The sequence below is a fragment of the Lethenteron reissneri genome, chromosome 57, assembly GCF_015708825.2.
Source record: "Lethenteron reissneri isolate LAM-NWPU_2019-01 chromosome 57, ASM1570882v1, whole genome shotgun sequence".
NCBI lineage: Eukaryota > Metazoa > Chordata > Hyperoartia > Petromyzontiformes > Petromyzontidae > Lethenteron > Lethenteron reissneri.
In genome coordinates this window covers 9619653-9636036 of record NC_083835.1, presented here as the reverse complement: position 1 = coordinate 9636036, position 16384 = coordinate 9619653, and the positions used below count along the sequence as shown (strand labels likewise).

At 57.8% G+C, this 16384-nt stretch overlaps 2 protein-coding genes across 2 annotated transcripts in view; both read left to right on the top strand.

The window, feature by feature from the left end:
- Nucleotides 1-16378, top strand: part of LOC133357149 (calpain-5-like) — a 46296-nt gene extending 29918 nt beyond the window's left edge. The window contains exons 7-13 of the mRNA XM_061574959.1: nucleotides 2515-2565; nucleotides 3581-3725; nucleotides 4087-4212; nucleotides 5040-5239; nucleotides 6149-6255; nucleotides 8670-8806; nucleotides 10666-16378. Coding sequence (XP_061430943.1) covers nucleotides 2515-2565; nucleotides 3581-3725; nucleotides 4087-4212; nucleotides 5040-5239; nucleotides 6149-6255; nucleotides 8670-8806; nucleotides 10666-10845 — 946 coding nt within the window. The 3' untranslated portion in view covers nucleotides 10846-16378. The remainder of the gene's footprint in view (nucleotides 1-2514; nucleotides 2566-3580; nucleotides 3726-4086; nucleotides 4213-5039; nucleotides 5240-6148; nucleotides 6256-8669; nucleotides 8807-10665) is intronic.
- LOC133357236 (actin-like) overlaps nucleotides 11766-16384 on the top strand; it is a 19044-nt gene continuing 14425 nt past the window's right edge. The window contains exon 1 of the mRNA XM_061575064.1: nucleotides 11766-11771. Within this exon, the coding sequence (XP_061431048.1) occupies nucleotides 11766-11771 (6 nt within the window). The remainder of the gene's footprint in view (nucleotides 11772-16384) is intronic.

Below are 16384 nucleotides of genomic sequence, written 5' to 3'. Positions count from 1 at the left end.
GTGAGAAAGAGCTTCATAGCTCATCCGATTCCTCCTGCCGAGAGACCCAAATAATACTTTGGTACAGCCATGGAAAGCTTTTCAAACTACGTGATCAATAAAGGTGGCTAAAGGACATCCCTGTCGCACCCCAGGGTGAACAGGGAATGGCTTTGACTCCTTCATGATTGTGAGCAGAGAGTCAGGGACTCTTAAAGCACGAAGAGCAACCCAGAGCCCTGGCCTATTGATGGTATCATAGGCCTTGAACAGGTCAATAAATCAGAGATGTCGGTCCCATGGAAATTGCCCACATCTGCTGTAGCAGACGGAGAGAGAATATGGCGTCTGTGCAGAACCACCCTGGCCTAAAACCACACTGGGGCTTCGGAAGCCTCTCCTCACCGTGCCTGACAAGGCAATGTTGAATAATCCTAGCCGGGACCTTTCCCGGCCTTACACTGAGGAGGGAAATGCCCTTGTAGTTGTTACAGTCTGTGCGGTCCCCCTTCATGAAGAGGGGGACAACCAGGGCATCCTTCCAATCCTGCGGAACTTGTCCTGTGCTCCAGACTTATTATGATGTCATATCGGGTCGTCTGCACACAAACGCCTTCCTCCCTCAGCAGTTCACATGGGAGATCATCTCTGCCTGTCGCTTTTCCTGGACTTGTACTTCCTCAAAAGATGGCACCTCAGCCAGCCACTAACAGGGTGGCTACGTCTTCCAGTATTTGAGGCACGGCAGCCCCAGCAGGGTCATATCCCCACCTTGCCCCATGATGATGTCTGGACTGAGGGATGTATCCTCCTCCCAAGACGTCGCAGATAGACTCTGCAAACCAGCACACCTGTTCCTGGGCATCCGAGACCGGATAGCCCTCCTCTCCCTTCAGGATGGTGATGGGTGTAGTGCTGCAAGTGACAAGGTTAGTTTAGTTTCATCATTTCTGCGTGGTTATTTAGTGATTTGGTGGAGGGGTCACCAGCCCCTCGCACCGTTCCAGAGCCCCTGTTGGTCACTGCAGCAACTGCGAGCTGATTGGTATCGGCCTCACCCCCCCCCCCCATGTCATTGCCCACCGCCACCACCGCAACATTACCGACCGGCAACCCACGGAGACTATGGGGGGTTTTTGCTTGTAAAAAAAACGACGATCCCCTGTAGAGCATGAATAGACTGTTGGGGCAAGTGCTTTTAGCGAGCACATATGAAGGCCGGCACGGCACATGAGGAGAGTGGGTTGGCCAGCACCACGCCCGGCAGCCTTTGTCTTCCCAGTGACAATGTTTACACACTGCACCAAGTACTCATTGGAGGTTTATTTGCTCTATGGGAGGCCAAGGAACGGTTCAGATAATCGTCACTAGTGTTAGCAGAGAGCAGAAATTAAACTCTTACTCCGAATCAGTCGAGCGGCATTGTATTTTCATCGGTTGCATAACGCTGTGTGGAAGCTACCTGGTCTGTCGCTCCACAGGAAGCTTCAGGTCTTCTCGGCTACAGTCATTCCCTCCCTTCTCTACGCTTGCGAAACGTTGACCCCCCCTAATGGAACATCTTCGCCAGTTAGAAACATTTAGGCTAGCCTGCCTACAATCCATCCTGGGTTTAATCAAGCTGGATTGTGTGAGAAGTCCCATCGGTGAGCTCTTCCGGCAGGCGAGGCTGCGTTGGCTGGGTCATGTAGCCCGCATGCCCAGCCACCGCATGCCTAAACAGCTTTTGTTCGGCCAGATAGAGGGTCTAAACGGGCGTGGTATGGGCTAGAGAAGAGATGGAGTGATGTGTTACAAGAGGATGTGGGGCTGAGTGGACTTGCTGATGACTGGTACCAGCGGTATCAAGATCGGCCTCTGTGGAGGAGGCTCATGAAGGACGCAACTGGGCAGTTGGAGGCAGTCGCCCTCCACAACAACGGAGGGCAGAGCAGCGATGCTCACAACAACGGGCGGAGCGCTGGGTGGCTAAAGCACAGCAAGCTGGCACAGTTGGGCGCACAGGGGGTATATCAGCCAGTCATCTCGGTCAATCGACTCATGGCACCTGGGTCTGCCCCATAACCTGCCAGCGGGCGTTCTACACTTCACGTGGACTTAACGTGCACATGGCCTGGCACAAGCGCTGTGGTGACGTCACCGCCACTTAGTGGCGAATGGCGGTGATTGTTGTTGGTAGCGGTTGTGGTGGTGATGGTGTGGGGAGCAGTAGTGTAGCGGTTAACATGCTGCTGCGCTACGAACCCAGCGACCCAAGTTCGATTCCCGCTCACAACCAACACCACCAGTGACGATTATCTGAACTGGTCCTGCGCCTCCTCTAGGTCGACTCAGCCTCAATGAGTACTTGGTGTGGTGTGTAAACAAAGCCACTGGGGAGACAAAGGCGGCCGGGCGTGGTGCGGGCCACCCACCCCCTCTTGTGCCGTACCAGCCTTCATAGGTGCTCGCTAACAGGACTTGCCCCAACATTCTGTTAAGGCTATACGGGGAATCTTTGTCTTTGGTGGTGATGGTGGTTTCCTGTGGTTTCAGGATGACGTTTGAAGACTGGTGCAAGTACTTTACAGACGTGGTGGTGTGCAGGTGAGTTCCTGATGTGAGTGAATGCACTGCGCGTGAGGGTAGGGTGAGTTGTAGGGGGCAGGTGAATGTATTTGACTGGCTGAGTGCAGGTGAGGGCTAGGGTGTTGGTGGAGGTGCAGTGTCGTAGGTCTCTTCTTCTTCTCTCCCTTCTCGAGGCGTGTGCGGGAGGCGTGCGGCGCACACACTCAGTCCGAGACGAGGCAGTCGTAGGAGACACCGTCTTTATTAGGTTCACACCACCAACTCCCCCCCTCTCTCACGACCACGCTGCCGTACGACCCAGACACGACTCTGCTCGCGTTGCACCGACAGTGTCGACCGAGACGAGTCCACTCTCAGAACCGGCAGCCCGGAGCTCTCACTCTCCGCTGCTTTTATTCCCCTCGGCACGGCTTGGCTCCGCCCTGGCCCCGCTTGGCTCCGCCCTAACCACGCCTCCTCCCTTCTCGAACCCTCCAGAGGGTTCCAGGGGCCTCCCCACGAGGTCTACCGTGACCCTTGCCCAAGTTCCTCCGCCCTTCCGGCACACACACACACACACACCGTGTGTATGCTCAACAGCGTGTGCGCTAAGTGTCCACCTGCAGTTGCTGTACAGCAGTCAGCGCTGTGTCACTACAGAGGTATGGTGAGGGTAAGCTGCAAGTAGGGTGAGTGTAGGGTGTGGGTGAGTGTAGGGTGACTGTATGGTGCGGGTAAGTGTAGGGTGTGGGTGAGTGTAGGGTGTGGGTGAGTGTAGGGTGCGGGTGAGGGTGTGGTGAGGGTAGGGTGAGGGTGAGTGTAGGGTGAGCGTGAGTGTTATTGGGCCACTCCAAGAGGTACATTACTCTGTGGCCTGACCTCAACACCGGTGGTACCAGACATCGATGAGTCCACTCCACATCCTCCCGTACTGCATCAGCTCCATCTCTTCTCTAGCCCAACTCTATGTGGCCAAAGAGAAGCTGCTTGTGCAGCTGGGGACCCGGTCAACGCAGCCCCGACCCCCCACGCACTGGAACGCCTCTCCCTGCAGGATCATCAACACGTCGTATTTCACCTTGCACAAGACCTGGGAGGAGGTGACGCTCAAGTCGGCCTGGGTGACCGATGAGAACCCCCTCAAGAACCGTGCCGGGGGCTGCATCAACAATCGCAGCACGGCGCTGCAGAACCCACAGGCACAACCGCACACCCACACACACAATCGCACGCACACACACAACTGCACACACACCCACCCACACAACCGCATACACCCCACACAACCGCACATCCACACACAACTGCATACCCCCCCCCCATACATATAACCACACACCCACCCACACAACCGCACACACCCGCCAAACTATATTGTGGGGGGTGTGCGGTCGTGTGGGTGATGCCTGTGATGTGTGTGATGCATGTGACGCGTGTTGGGGTGTGTGACGCGTGTTGGTGTGTGTGTGACGCGTGTTGGTGTGTGTGACACGTGTTGGTGTGTGTGATGCGTGTTCTGTGTGTGACGCGTGTTTGTGTGTGTGCCGCGTGTTGGCGCAGTTTGTGTTTGACGTGTGCAAGGCGGAGGACATGGTGCTCGTGTGCCTGCAGCAGGAGGACCGGCGCGAGCAGCGCACGTCCGGGCGCAGCGGAGAGAACCTCGCCATCGGCTTCGACATCTACAGGGTGACGCTAGCAGGGGGAGCACGGGGGAGCAGGGGAGAGCACGGGGGAGCGGGGGGGAGCACGGGGGAGCGGGGGGTAGCACGGGGGAGCCGGGGGGAGCACGGGGGAGCAGGGGGGAGCGGGGGGGAGCAGGGGGGAGCAGGGGGAGCGCGGGGGAGCACGGGGGAGCAGGGGGTAGCACGGGGGAGCACGGGGGAGCAGGGGGGTTCACGGGGGAGCAGGGCGGAGCGGGGAGGTGCACGGGGGAATAGGGGGGAGCAGGGGGGTGCACGGGGGAGCCGGGAGGAGCACGGTGGAGCACGGGGGTGCACGGGGGAGCACGGGGGAGCAGGGGGGTGCACGGGGGAGCACGGGAGGTAGCGCCTGGTTTAATGGGCGCCTGGTTCAATCCCCCAATACCAATCGCCACGAAGTGGCGGTGACGTCACCACGAAGTGGCGGTGACGTCACCACGAAGTGGCGGTGACGTCACCACGCCGCCTGTGCCAGGCCAGGTGGAGTTTGAGGCCACGTGAAGTGTCGAAGGCTCGCTGACGGGGAAGGTCACGGGACAGACCCAGCAGGTGGTGGCGTGGGTTGAATGCTGTGACAGGCTAGGTGCAGGAGGCGGTCAGGTGACAGACCCAAGTGCCATGGGTTGACTGAGACTTGCCCACCATCCAAACCAGCCTCAGCCCACGTTTCTGGGGAGGGGGGCCGGGCCTAAACAGAAAGAGGCGGAGCAGAATCAGACTATGTATTTAGACTGCAGGAGCTCGTATTCACCCAACGCCCCCCCCCACATCCCTCCCCCATCCCCCCCCCCCCCCGCTGGCTGCGTGCAACAGGTGGAGCGCAATCGTGAGTTCCGCATGCACACGTTGCAGCAGGAGAAGGTGGCGAGCTCCGTGTACATCAACTCGCGCAGCGTGGTGCTGCGCCAGGAGCTGGCGATGGGCCGCTACGTCGCCGTGGCCACCACCTTCGAGCCGCGCCAGCAGGGCCGCCTGCTGCTGCGCGTCTTCACCGACGTCGCGTCGCGTTGCAGGTGCCCGCACGCACGTAGCGCGACCAATGCCTTGCGGGAAACGGTGGTTTTCTCTTGTTGTTGTGGCTTTGGTGGTTTTGAATGGGTTGTTGGTTGTGGTGGTGGCAGTGGTGGCGGTGATGGGGGATCTTTGTTTGGTGGTAGCGGTGGTGGTGATGGTGGCAGTGATGGTGGTGGTGGCAGTGGGGGATCTTTGTTTGGTGGTGGCGGTGGTGGTGATGGTGGTGATGGTGGCGATGATGGTGGTGGTGGCGGTGGTGGTGGGGATCTTTATTTGGCGGTGGCAGTATTGGCGGTGATTGCGGGTCTGCTGCTGCTGCTGCACTGGGCCCCTGTAATCATCCAGCGCTGTGGTGGCCGTACTCCTGGTTCACCAGGAGGAGGCAGTGCAGTAAAGTGTGGAATAATCTCCATCTGTGCCATCTGTACGTGGGGGATAGAGTGTTGCCCCCTCTCCGGGTGCTCCGGTTTCTTCCTCCGACGCGGTGCAATCAACACGACTCGTCAGTAATCGAGGCCGAAAACACCTTAATGAATAAACACGCAATGTAGCAGCAGCAATGTAGCAGCAGCAGCATCATCACGACCTTCGTGAAATACGCCTCTCCAGAATAAATAAAGGATAATACCGCTCCTGGGCCTACCCTAGGCCGTCGCCTGGTGCGGTGTGTAAACATCGTCACTGGGGAGACAAAGGCGGCCAGGCGTGGTGCTGGCCACCCACCCCCTCGTGCGACGTGCCGGCCTTCATCGGTGCTACTCGCTAACAGCACTTGCCCCAGCAGTGTGTTAAGGCTACACGGGGGGGAGGGGATCTTTGTCTTTGTGTGCGAGTGTTCAGTGCCCCGCGTCTCGTCCTCGCTGCTGTGCTGTCGTTAGCGCCGATTGTCCCCACCCCCCCCCCCCCAGGGAGTTGGTGGTGGACGTGCCACCGCACACGTGCTGGAGCGGCATCGTGGGCTACCCCAGCCTCGTCACCAGCCTGCACCTGATCAGCGCCTCCGGGCTGCCCCCAGGTGTGACGACCCCCCTCCCCTGTAGTGACCCCCGTCGTGACCCCCCCCATCTTGACCTTGTTACACGATTTTGTATTTTATCAGTAGAGCCCACTGAGCTCATCGCTCGCTCTTTTCCAGGAGCAACCTGGCCATCACGTGGAAATGTATCGCTGCCAAACCGATATCACTCTAAACGCGTGACGTTGATTGCAAATATACAACAGGCTTCAGGGTGGGGATCGAACCCACCAGGCGAAGTAGTTAACATCTGCTGCTGCCTGCTGCTGTTGCTCCTGCCGCTACTGCTGCCTGCTGCTACTGCTGCCTCGGCTGCTGTTGCTAGCTGCTGCTGCTGCTCCAGCTGCTGCTACTGCTGCTACTACTGCTGCTACTACTGCTGCTGCTGCTGCTACTGCTGCTGCTGCTACTGCTGCTGCTAGCTGCTGCTGCTATTACTGCTGCTGCTGCTACTTGCTGCTGCTGCTGCTTGCTGCTGCTACTACTGCTGCTACTACTGCTGCTGCTGCTACTGCTACTTGCTGCTGCTACTGCTACTTGCTGCTGCTTGCTGCTGCTACTGCTGCTGCTTGCTGCTGCTGCTTGCTGCTGCTGCTTGCTGCTGCTGCTTGCTGCTGCTACTGCTGCTTGCTGCTGCTGCTACTGCTGCTTGCTGCTGCTGCTAGCTGCTGCTTGCTGCTAGCTGCTGCTGCTGCTTGCTGCTCGCTGCTGCTGCTACTGCTGCTAATACTGCTGCAACTGCTATTGCTGCAGCTACTGCTGCATGTGATCCCAATGGAGTAATTTACGGGGTTTATTTATCAACGTCAGGGATGTTTTGGGCTGAAAGATAAGAAAGTGACGCAATGCGAATTGGTGGTTCTCTGTGGGTCTGCATGTGAAGTGTCACGGGTCCTCCTGTCCAGGAACAACCTGAGTGAGTGGAGAGGCCTCGTGCTGCTTGGCCAGCACTCTCGGCATCATGTGTGTGGAGCAAACCCCACGCACGACAGGGGGAGATCATACAAACTCCACTAACTCACTCTCACTGTAGAACAGGGGGAGATCATACAAACTATACTCACTCACTGCAGAACAGGGGGAGATCATACAAACTCCACTCACTCACTCTCACTCTGTAGAACAGGGGGAGGTCATACAAACTCCACTCACTCACTCTCACTCTGTAGAACAGGGGGAGGTCATACAAACTCCACTCACTCACTCTCACTCTGTAGAACAGGGGGAGGTCATACAAACTCCACTCACTCACTCTCACTCTGTAGAATAGGGGGAGATCATACAAACTCCACTCACTCACTCTGTATAACAGGGGGAGATCATACAAACTCCACTCACTCACTCTGTAGAACAGGGGGAGATCATATGAACTCCACTCACTCACTCTGCAGGACAGGGGGAGATGATATGAACTCCACTCACTCACTCTGTAGAACAGGGGGAGATCATACAAACTCCACTCACTCACTCTGTAGAACAGGGGGAGATCATATGAACTCCACTCACTCACTCTGCAGAACAGGGGGAGATGATATGAACTCCACTCACTCACTCTGTAGAACAGGGGGAGATGATATGAACTCCACTCACTCACTCTGTAGAACAGGGGGAGATGATATGAACTCCACTCACTCACTCTGTAGAACAGGGGGAGATCATACAAACTCCACTCACTCACTCTGCAGAACAGGGGGAGATGATATGAACTCCACTCACTCACTCTGTAGAACAGGGGGAGATCATACAAACTCCACTCACTCACTCTGCAGAACAGGGGGAGATGATATGAACTCCACTCACTCACTCTGTAGAACAGGGGGAGATGATATGAACTCCACTCACTCACTCTGTAGAACAGGGGGAGATGATATGAACTCCACTCACTCACTCTGCAGAACAGGGGGAGATGATATGAACTCCACTCACTCACTCTGCAGAACAGGGGGAGATGATATGAACTCCACTCACTCACTCTGCAGAACAGGGGAGATGATATGAACTCCACTCACTCACTCTGTAGAACAGGGGGAGATGATATGAACTCCACTCACTCACTCTGCAGGACAGGGGGAGATGATATGAACTCCACTCACTCACTCTGCAGAACAGGGGGAGATGATATGAACTCCACTCACTCACTCTGTAGAACAGGGGGAGATGATATGAACTCCACTCACTCACTCTGTAGAACAGGGGGAGATGATATGAACTCCACTCACTCACTCTGTAGAACAGGGGGAGATGATATGAACTCCACTCACTGTAGAACTGGGGGGGGTGGGGGGTGAGAGAGGAAGCACACAAATCCAGGGCCTTGTTGCCGCGCGTCACGAGCGTTCACCGTGCGGCCGCTCCCGGCCTCGCGGTTGCTCCGCCGCGGCTCACGGGGCCACGCCCCCTCCGCCTCGCCGCAGGCTCCAGCCCCTACGCCGTGATCCGGAGCGAAGGCACCAAGGTGCGGAGCCGGCCCCACGCCGACACGCAGGAGCCCGCCCTGGACACCAAGGCGCTGTTCTACCGGCGCAAGCCCGACCAACCCATCGTGATCGAGGTGCGCCGGGCTGAGAATCGGCGTGAGGATCGCCGTCGGTGGCTTTCGCGAGCGTGAGAATCGCCGTGAGAATCGCCGTGAGAATCGGCGTGAGAATGGCCGTCGGTGGCTCTCACGAGCGTGAGAATCGGCGTGAGAATCGCCGTCGGTGGCTCTCGCGAGCGTGAGAATCGCCGTGAGAATCGCCGTCGGTGGCTCTCGCGAGTGTGAGAATCGCCGTGAGAATGGCCGTCGGTGGCTCTCGCGAGAGTGAGAATCGCCGTGAGAATGGCCGTCGGTGGCTCTCGCGAGTATGAAAATCGCCGTGAGAATGGCCGTCGGTGGCTCTCGCGAGAGTGAGAATCGCCGTGAGAATGGCCGTCGGTGGCTCTCGCGAGAGTGAGAATCGCCGTGAGAATGGCCGTCGGTGGCTCTCGCGAGCGTGAGAATCGCCGTGAGAATGGCCGTCGGTGGCTCTCGCGAGTGTGAGAATCGCCGTGAGAATGGCCGTCGGTGGCTCTCGCGAGAGTGAGAATCGCTGTGAGAATGGCCGTCGGTGGCTCTCGCGAATGTGAGAATCGCCGTGAGAATGGCCGTCGGTGGCTCTCGCGAGTGTGAGAATCGCCGTGAGAATCGCCGTGAGAATGGCCGTCGGTGGCTCTCGCGAGTGTGAGAATCGCCGTGAGAATGGCCGTCGGTGGCTCTCGCGAGAGTGAGAATCGCCGTGAGAATGGCCGTCGGTGGCTCTCGCGAGTGTGAGAATCGCCGTGAGAATGGCCGTCGGTGGCTCTCGCGAGAGTGAGAATCGCCGTCGGTGGCTCTCGCGAGTGTGAGAATCGCCGTGAGGATCGCCGTCGGTGGCTCTCGCGAGTTTGAGAATCGCCGTGAGAATCGCCGTCGGTGGCTCTCGCGAGTGTGAGAATCGGCGTGAGAATGGCCGTCGGTGGCTCTCACGAGCGTGAGAATCGCCGTGAGGATCGCCGTCGGTGGCTCTCACGAGCGTGAGAATCGCCGTCGGTGGCTCTCGCGAGTGTGAGAATCGGCGTGAGAATGGCCGTCGGTGGCTCTCACGAGCGTGAGAATCGCCGTGAGGATCGCCGTCGGTGGCTCTCACGAGCGTGAGAATCGCCGTCGGTGGCTCTCGCGAGTGTGAGAATCGGCGTGAGAATGGCCGTCGGTGGCTCTCGCGAGCGTGAGAATCGCCGTGAGGATCGCCGTCGGTGGCTCTCACGAGCGTGAGAATCGCCGTGAGAATCGCCGTCGGTGGCTCTCGCGAGCGTGAGAATCGCCGTGAGGATTGCCGTCGGTGGCTCTCACGAGCGTGAGAATCGCCGTGAGGATAGCCGTCGGTGGCTCTCGCGGGTGTGAGAATCGCCGTGAGAATCGCCGTCGGTGGCTCTCGCGAGTGTGAGAATCGCCGTGAGAATGGCCGTCGGTGGCTCTCGCGAGTGTGAGAATCGCCGTCAGGATCGCCGTCGGTGGCTCTTGCGAGTGTGAGAATCGCCGTGAGGATCGCCGTCGGTGGCTCTCGCGAGCGTGAGAATCGCGGTGCTGTTTGTGGGGAGCGGCGGCGTAGCGGTTTGGCACGCGATGGACCCCGGCGACCCGGGTTCGATTCCCGCTCACGGGCAACGGCCGTGACGATTCTCTCAACCGGTCCTCGGGCCCTCTCCCCTAGGTCGACTCGGCCTCGAACGAGTACCCGGTGCGGCGTGTAAACATCGCCACTGGGGAGACAAAGGCGGCCGGGCGTGGTGCTGGCCACCCGCCCCCTCGTTGCGCGGTGCCGGCCTTCGTAGGCGCAGCCACTCGCAGCACTTGCCCCGACAGCCTGTTGAGGCTACGCGGGGGACGTTTGTCTTGTGTGCGTGTGCTCGCAGCTGTGGAACAAGAGCTGCGTGTGCTCCGAGTTCATCGGCAAGGTGTCCGTGCCGGCCACGCTGGGCGACCTCAAGAGCAGCCACAGCATGAGGCTGCAGGGCAGCGACGGCGGCGGCAGCAGCGACCGCGGCAGCGTCCTCATCAGCGTCAACTCCAGCGACGACCTCGTGGCCATCTGAGCCGCGGGGGGTCACGAAGGGTCACGCGAACGTAGAGCCCCCCCCCCCACCACTAACTGCCCCCATTCCTCCCCCTTTCCCACCATCCCCATTCCCTTCCCCACCGCCCCCCTTCCTCACCACCCCCCCTTCTCCACCATGCCCCCCTTCCTCACCGGCACCCCCTTCCCCGCAATGTCCGATCACAAACGAGGGGGGCCGGACGCCCCCCTCGTTTTGTGCTCCGTGTGAACAAAGCCTCCAGCATATTTCTGTAATGTTTTTTACATCGTCTCTTCTTGTTTACCACAACATCCCGCCGGCCGTACCCGACAGGCCCTCGCTGTGGGGGGCAGCGCGTCGCTTGGGTCAGCGTGCTCGGCGTCGCGCCGGTGGTGAGTGCCAGCGAGGCACCTTCCTGGCCGGCCCCGGTCGCCCGCAGCGGCCGTGTTGTTGGGCCGCGAGGTCGGCGTCCGTGCGGGGAAGGCCGACGCGCTGCCCTCTTTGGGCCGCATCGTCAAAACCGCGGCTTTCCCCTGCGAGTTTTTTTTGTTTGTTACATTACCGCTAGATTTGTTGTTACGACCAACTCGTTTTTATTCTATCTGGTAAGGCTCCAGCGAGCTACGCTCAGCTCACTGTCTCGTAATCGACGCGGCCGTCGCCAATGATGGCTGCTCGAACGTAGCGGCGCATCTTTCGCCGCGCGGGAAATTAACAGCAGCAGCCCAAATACGCGACGTCAACTCTAAACGTGGAGGGAGAACCCGGAGGACCCGGAGGAAAAATCCACGCGACCACGGGGAGGGAGACGCGCAAGCTCCCAATATACAGCAGCAGGCATCGTCAGGGTCGGGATCGAACCCACGACCTCCTGTATACCAGGCGAGGTAGTTAACATCTCCTAGCCTCTTCCCCCCTCTTGCTTGAGTGTGGTCGCGATGGCGGTGAAGTTGGCATGAGCAGCGCAGTGGGAATGGGAACGTGGAGGTGGCCCTGTGGAGCCCGTTCCTCCTCCTGCTGCTGCAGCAGCAGCAGCAGCAGCAGCCCACGTTCACTGACTTTCTCTGACACTCTCACACTCAGGCTGACACACTCAACCTCTCACTCTCACTCACACTCTCACTCACACTCTCGCTCGCACTCCGATCGTACTCTCACAATCTCACTCACACTTACTCCGATCACACTCTCACACTCTCACACTCGCTCACACTCTCACCCGTTCACACGCTTGCTCACACGATCACACTCTCATGCTTCCGCATGCTCACACTCTCACACTCTCGCTCACACTCCTCTCACACTCCGACGCCACCGCGTCCCCTCTTTCGGAGGCGTCGTTGTGTAGGACTGAGAACCCCTCTCAGAGTTCCCGCTACGCGAGGATGCTGTGGTGACAAGTGCCGGCGTGGCGTGCCCTGGTGGCCTATCACTGTGGCGTTGTGGTGTGCCCTCCCGGTGTAGCGTGGCTTGCCAGTGTGGTGTGCCGTCCCGGTGTAGCGTGGCTTGCCAGTGTGGTGTGCCGGCCCGCTGTAGCGTGGCTTGCCAGTGTGGTGTGCCGTCCCGGTGTAGCGTGGCTTGCCAGTGTGGTGTGCCGTCCCGGTGTAGCGTGGCTTGCCAGTGTGGCGTGCCATCCCGCTGTAGCGTGGCTTGCCAGTGTGGTGTGCCGGCTCGTGTCCACCACTGGGCACAGCAAGAGGGCACTCGCTCACTTTGCACTTCCGTTCAGCTTTGCCAAACACGGCTCCGCGAGGTGCGCTGTGGAAGCCGCACGCGTCCGCTGTGTGGCCCAGTATGGGAATCTAACCGTGGCCTTTACTCTCTGTGCCTCCGAGCTAAGTGGCGTGGCCGTTTTCCAAGGTAGGTGCATGCAAGCCTACCCTGTAATCAAAATGAGATCAATGTCGTGTGTGTGCGCGTGTGCGCGTGTGTGCGTGTGTCCGTGTGCGTGTGTCCGTGTGTCCGTGTGTCTGTTTACGTTAATGTAGGGAGCGGCAGTGTAGTGGTTAGCGCTGCGCTACGAACCTGGCGACCCGAGTTCGATTCCCACTCACGGCCAACACCCAGTGACAATTATCTGAACCGGTCGTGGGCCTCCCCTAGGTCGACTCAGCCTCAAATGAGTACCTGGTGTGGTGTGTAAACATCGCCACTGGGGAGACAAAGGCGGCCGGGCATGGTGTTGGCCACCCACCACCTCGTATGCCGTGCCGGCCTTCATAGGTGCTCGCTAACAGCACTTGCCTCAACAGTCTGTTGAGGCTATACGGGGAATCTTTGTCTTTGTTTACATGTTTGGGGAGTGGTGGCGCAGCGGTTAGCGCGCTATGCTGCGAAACCTGGTGACCCGAGTTCGATCCCGCTTGCGGCCACCACCGGCGATGAATATCTAAATTAGTCCTGGGCCTCCCCCCTAGGTCGACTCGGCCTCAAATGAGTACCCGGTGCGGTATGTAAACATCGCCACTGGAGAGACAAGGGCGGCCGGGCGTGGTGCTGGCGACCCACTCCCTCGTGTGCCGTTCCGGCCTTCATAGGTGCTCGCTAACAGCAGTTGCCCCTACAGTCTGTTCAGGCTACACGGGGGATCTTTGTTTTCGTCTGTTTTTTGTGCACTCATTCAACTTTAAGTTCCCTCTGCGTCACCTTGGGACATGTTTACCAATCATCAGGCACATGCACCATGTTGTGACGTGAGTGTGGATCGGTGTCCTGAGGAACGGAGTGTGGATCGGTGCGGTGAGGAACTGAGTGTGGATCGGTGCGGTGAGGAATGGAGTGTGGATCGGTGCGGTGAGGAACGGAGTGTGGATCGGTGCGGTGAGGAACGGAGTGTGGATCGGTGCGGTGAGGAACGGAGTGTGGATCGGTGCGGTGAGGAACTGAGTGTGGATCGGTGCGGTGAGGAACGGAGTGTGGATCGGTGCGGTGAGGAACGGAGTGTGGATCGGTGCGGTGAGGAACGGAGTGTGGATCGGTGCGGTGAGGAACGGAGTGTGGATCGGTGCGGTGAGGAACGGAGTGTGGATCGGTGCGGTGAGGAACGGAGTGTGGATCGGTGCGGTGAGGAACTGAGTGTGGATCGGTGCGGTGAGGAACGGAGTGTGGATCGGTGCGGTGAGGAACGGAGTGTGGATCGGTGCGGTGAGGAACGGAGTGTGGATCGGTGCGGTGAGGAACGGAGTGTGGATCGGTGCGGTGAGGAACGGAGTGTGGATCGGTGCGGTGAGGAACGGAGTGTGGATCGGTGCGGTGAGGAACGGAGTGTGGATCGGTGCGGTGAGGAACGGAGTGTGGATCGGTGCGCTGAGGAACTGAGTGAGTCTCTGTCGCTGGATTACCACTGAGCAGTGGCAGGAGAAGCAATGTTTTATTCGAAACGAGGAATTTCCCACTTCATATTAAAAGAAACGGAATTATTTTGCCTTGATAACAATTGCTTATTTACCCAGTGAAGCCAGACTGAACAGTCCGAAGACTGTTCCAGGGAGGGCGCTGCCATATTATTTGGTCGTTTGGCCAATTCCAACAAGGGGAGTTTGGCTTCTTAATATGTCGTACGTATGTTAAACTTCTTTCGCACCGTACGTAGCCCACCATGATTAACTGAGTTTTAGCATTTAGCGTCATTTATACAAACTATATCGCGTAGCGTGCAGTTCCAGATGCCTTTGGCCAATCGTTGAAAAGTGTTTGTTCGTGTGCGAGAACGTAGACCTCTGTGGGTTTCTCTGAGTCTCTGTGCGAGTCTGTGAACCTCCCTGTGAGTCTATGGATATGTGTGAGTCTGTGGGTCTATGAGTCGCTGTGAGTCTATGCATCTCTCTGTGAGTCTATGACTCCACGTGCGAGTCTGGGTCTCTGTGTGTCTAAGAGATGGGGGATATTGTCAGGGCTAATGTATGGGTATCTGTGTGAGTATTGGTCTTTATATATCTGTGAATCTCTGTACAAATTTCTCGAGGTCTCTCTGTGAATCTAAGAGGAGATGGTGGGAGACTGTTCGGGCATATCCGTGGTTCTCTGTGTAAATCTGTGGATCTCTCTGTGAGTCTATGTATCTCTGTCTGTGGTTCTCTATGTGTCTACGGGTCTCTGAGTCCGTGGGGCACTCTGTGAGTCTGTGGAGGTGTCTCTGTGAGTCTGTCTCAGTGGAGAGATGCTGGGATGAGATTCTGAGGGCCGGTCTGGGAGGTCGCCGCACGTGCCCTGTGCGGCTGCTGCGGAAGGTGGGGATCGTTGATGGCGAGCACGCGCCATGGCAGCGGTGGCTTGGGCCACGGTGACCTCTGCTTGGTCTTGATATCCATTGCGGGACACCGCCGGTCTGTGGACCACTCCACGTGGCCTTGTTGGACACCGCCGGTCTGTAGACCACGGATTGGGTGCCACTGTGCCATCATCAATTTGTCTTAAAGCGGCCTGCTGCTCAAGGCTCATCTCTTGTTTACAGCCACCGAGCCAAGTGGAGGAAATTCCACATCCATATGGTTGGGGGGAAGAATCTCGTCTCTCCTGGTGACAACCACTTAACTTTTGCCTACAAACCAGTAGTTATTTAATCGATTCCGGGAGGGATGATGATGATGGGCTGAGCCAAACCCCACCCCCCACCACCTCCACCCCAACCAGGATTCGACCTTCCGATAGCGCGAGCCGCTGGTGGCCCCCAGGAATCCATCGGCCTGTCCGGCGGGCTGTGGGGGGGCGGCACGCGGTGTCGGATCGTGAATCCGGGAGGTCGCGGAATTTCATGACCCCTTCATAATAAAGGGGGTTGTCGTTGGGGTTGTCGTTGGGGTTGTCGTTGGGTTGTTGTTGGGGTTAGATCGCATAAACACGTGTCCGTTAAACTCGCCACCACCGCTCGGCAGCCAATTTTGTCAAGGATTTGTCACCTAAGAATAGAAACGTGCCAATTCAGAATATTTATCCTGGAGGAATCCGATGAGCTATAAAGCGCTTTTTCACAGATGTCCACTACGGGCGGCGGGTAAGAAGGTTGCAACAACAATACAAAGTACAAGAAAGGTCAACAAATCACCCAAACACAAACAAATACAAACTAAACTATCCCCATCCTACCAGGCAACGCCCACTGAGATATGTACTTATTTTTCACAAGCGACCTGGTAATCAAAAATGACAGCTCAACAAATTGGCACCATCATTTGGACATTTGTAGCAGCAAAGTAATCGAAATAATCGCAGTGCACGTTTCTACATGTGGAGGGGAAACCGGAGGACCCGCAGGAAAAATATCCACGCGACCACGGGGAGAGAGAGACGCCAACTCCAAATATACAGCAGCAGCAGCAGCAGGCGTCAGGGTCGGGATCGAACCCACGACCTCCTGCATACCAGGCAAGGTAGTTAACATCTCACCACCTTAATGATGAGAGACACGCAAACTCCAAATATCCAGCAGCAGCAGGCGTCAGGGTCGGGATCGAACCCCCGACCTCCAGGCCAGGAAGATAACCACCGTGACGTCCTTCAAATAATCCAAGTTCAAATTGCATCGTCAATTCTGAAGCTTGGGAAAGGCAGTAAAGAA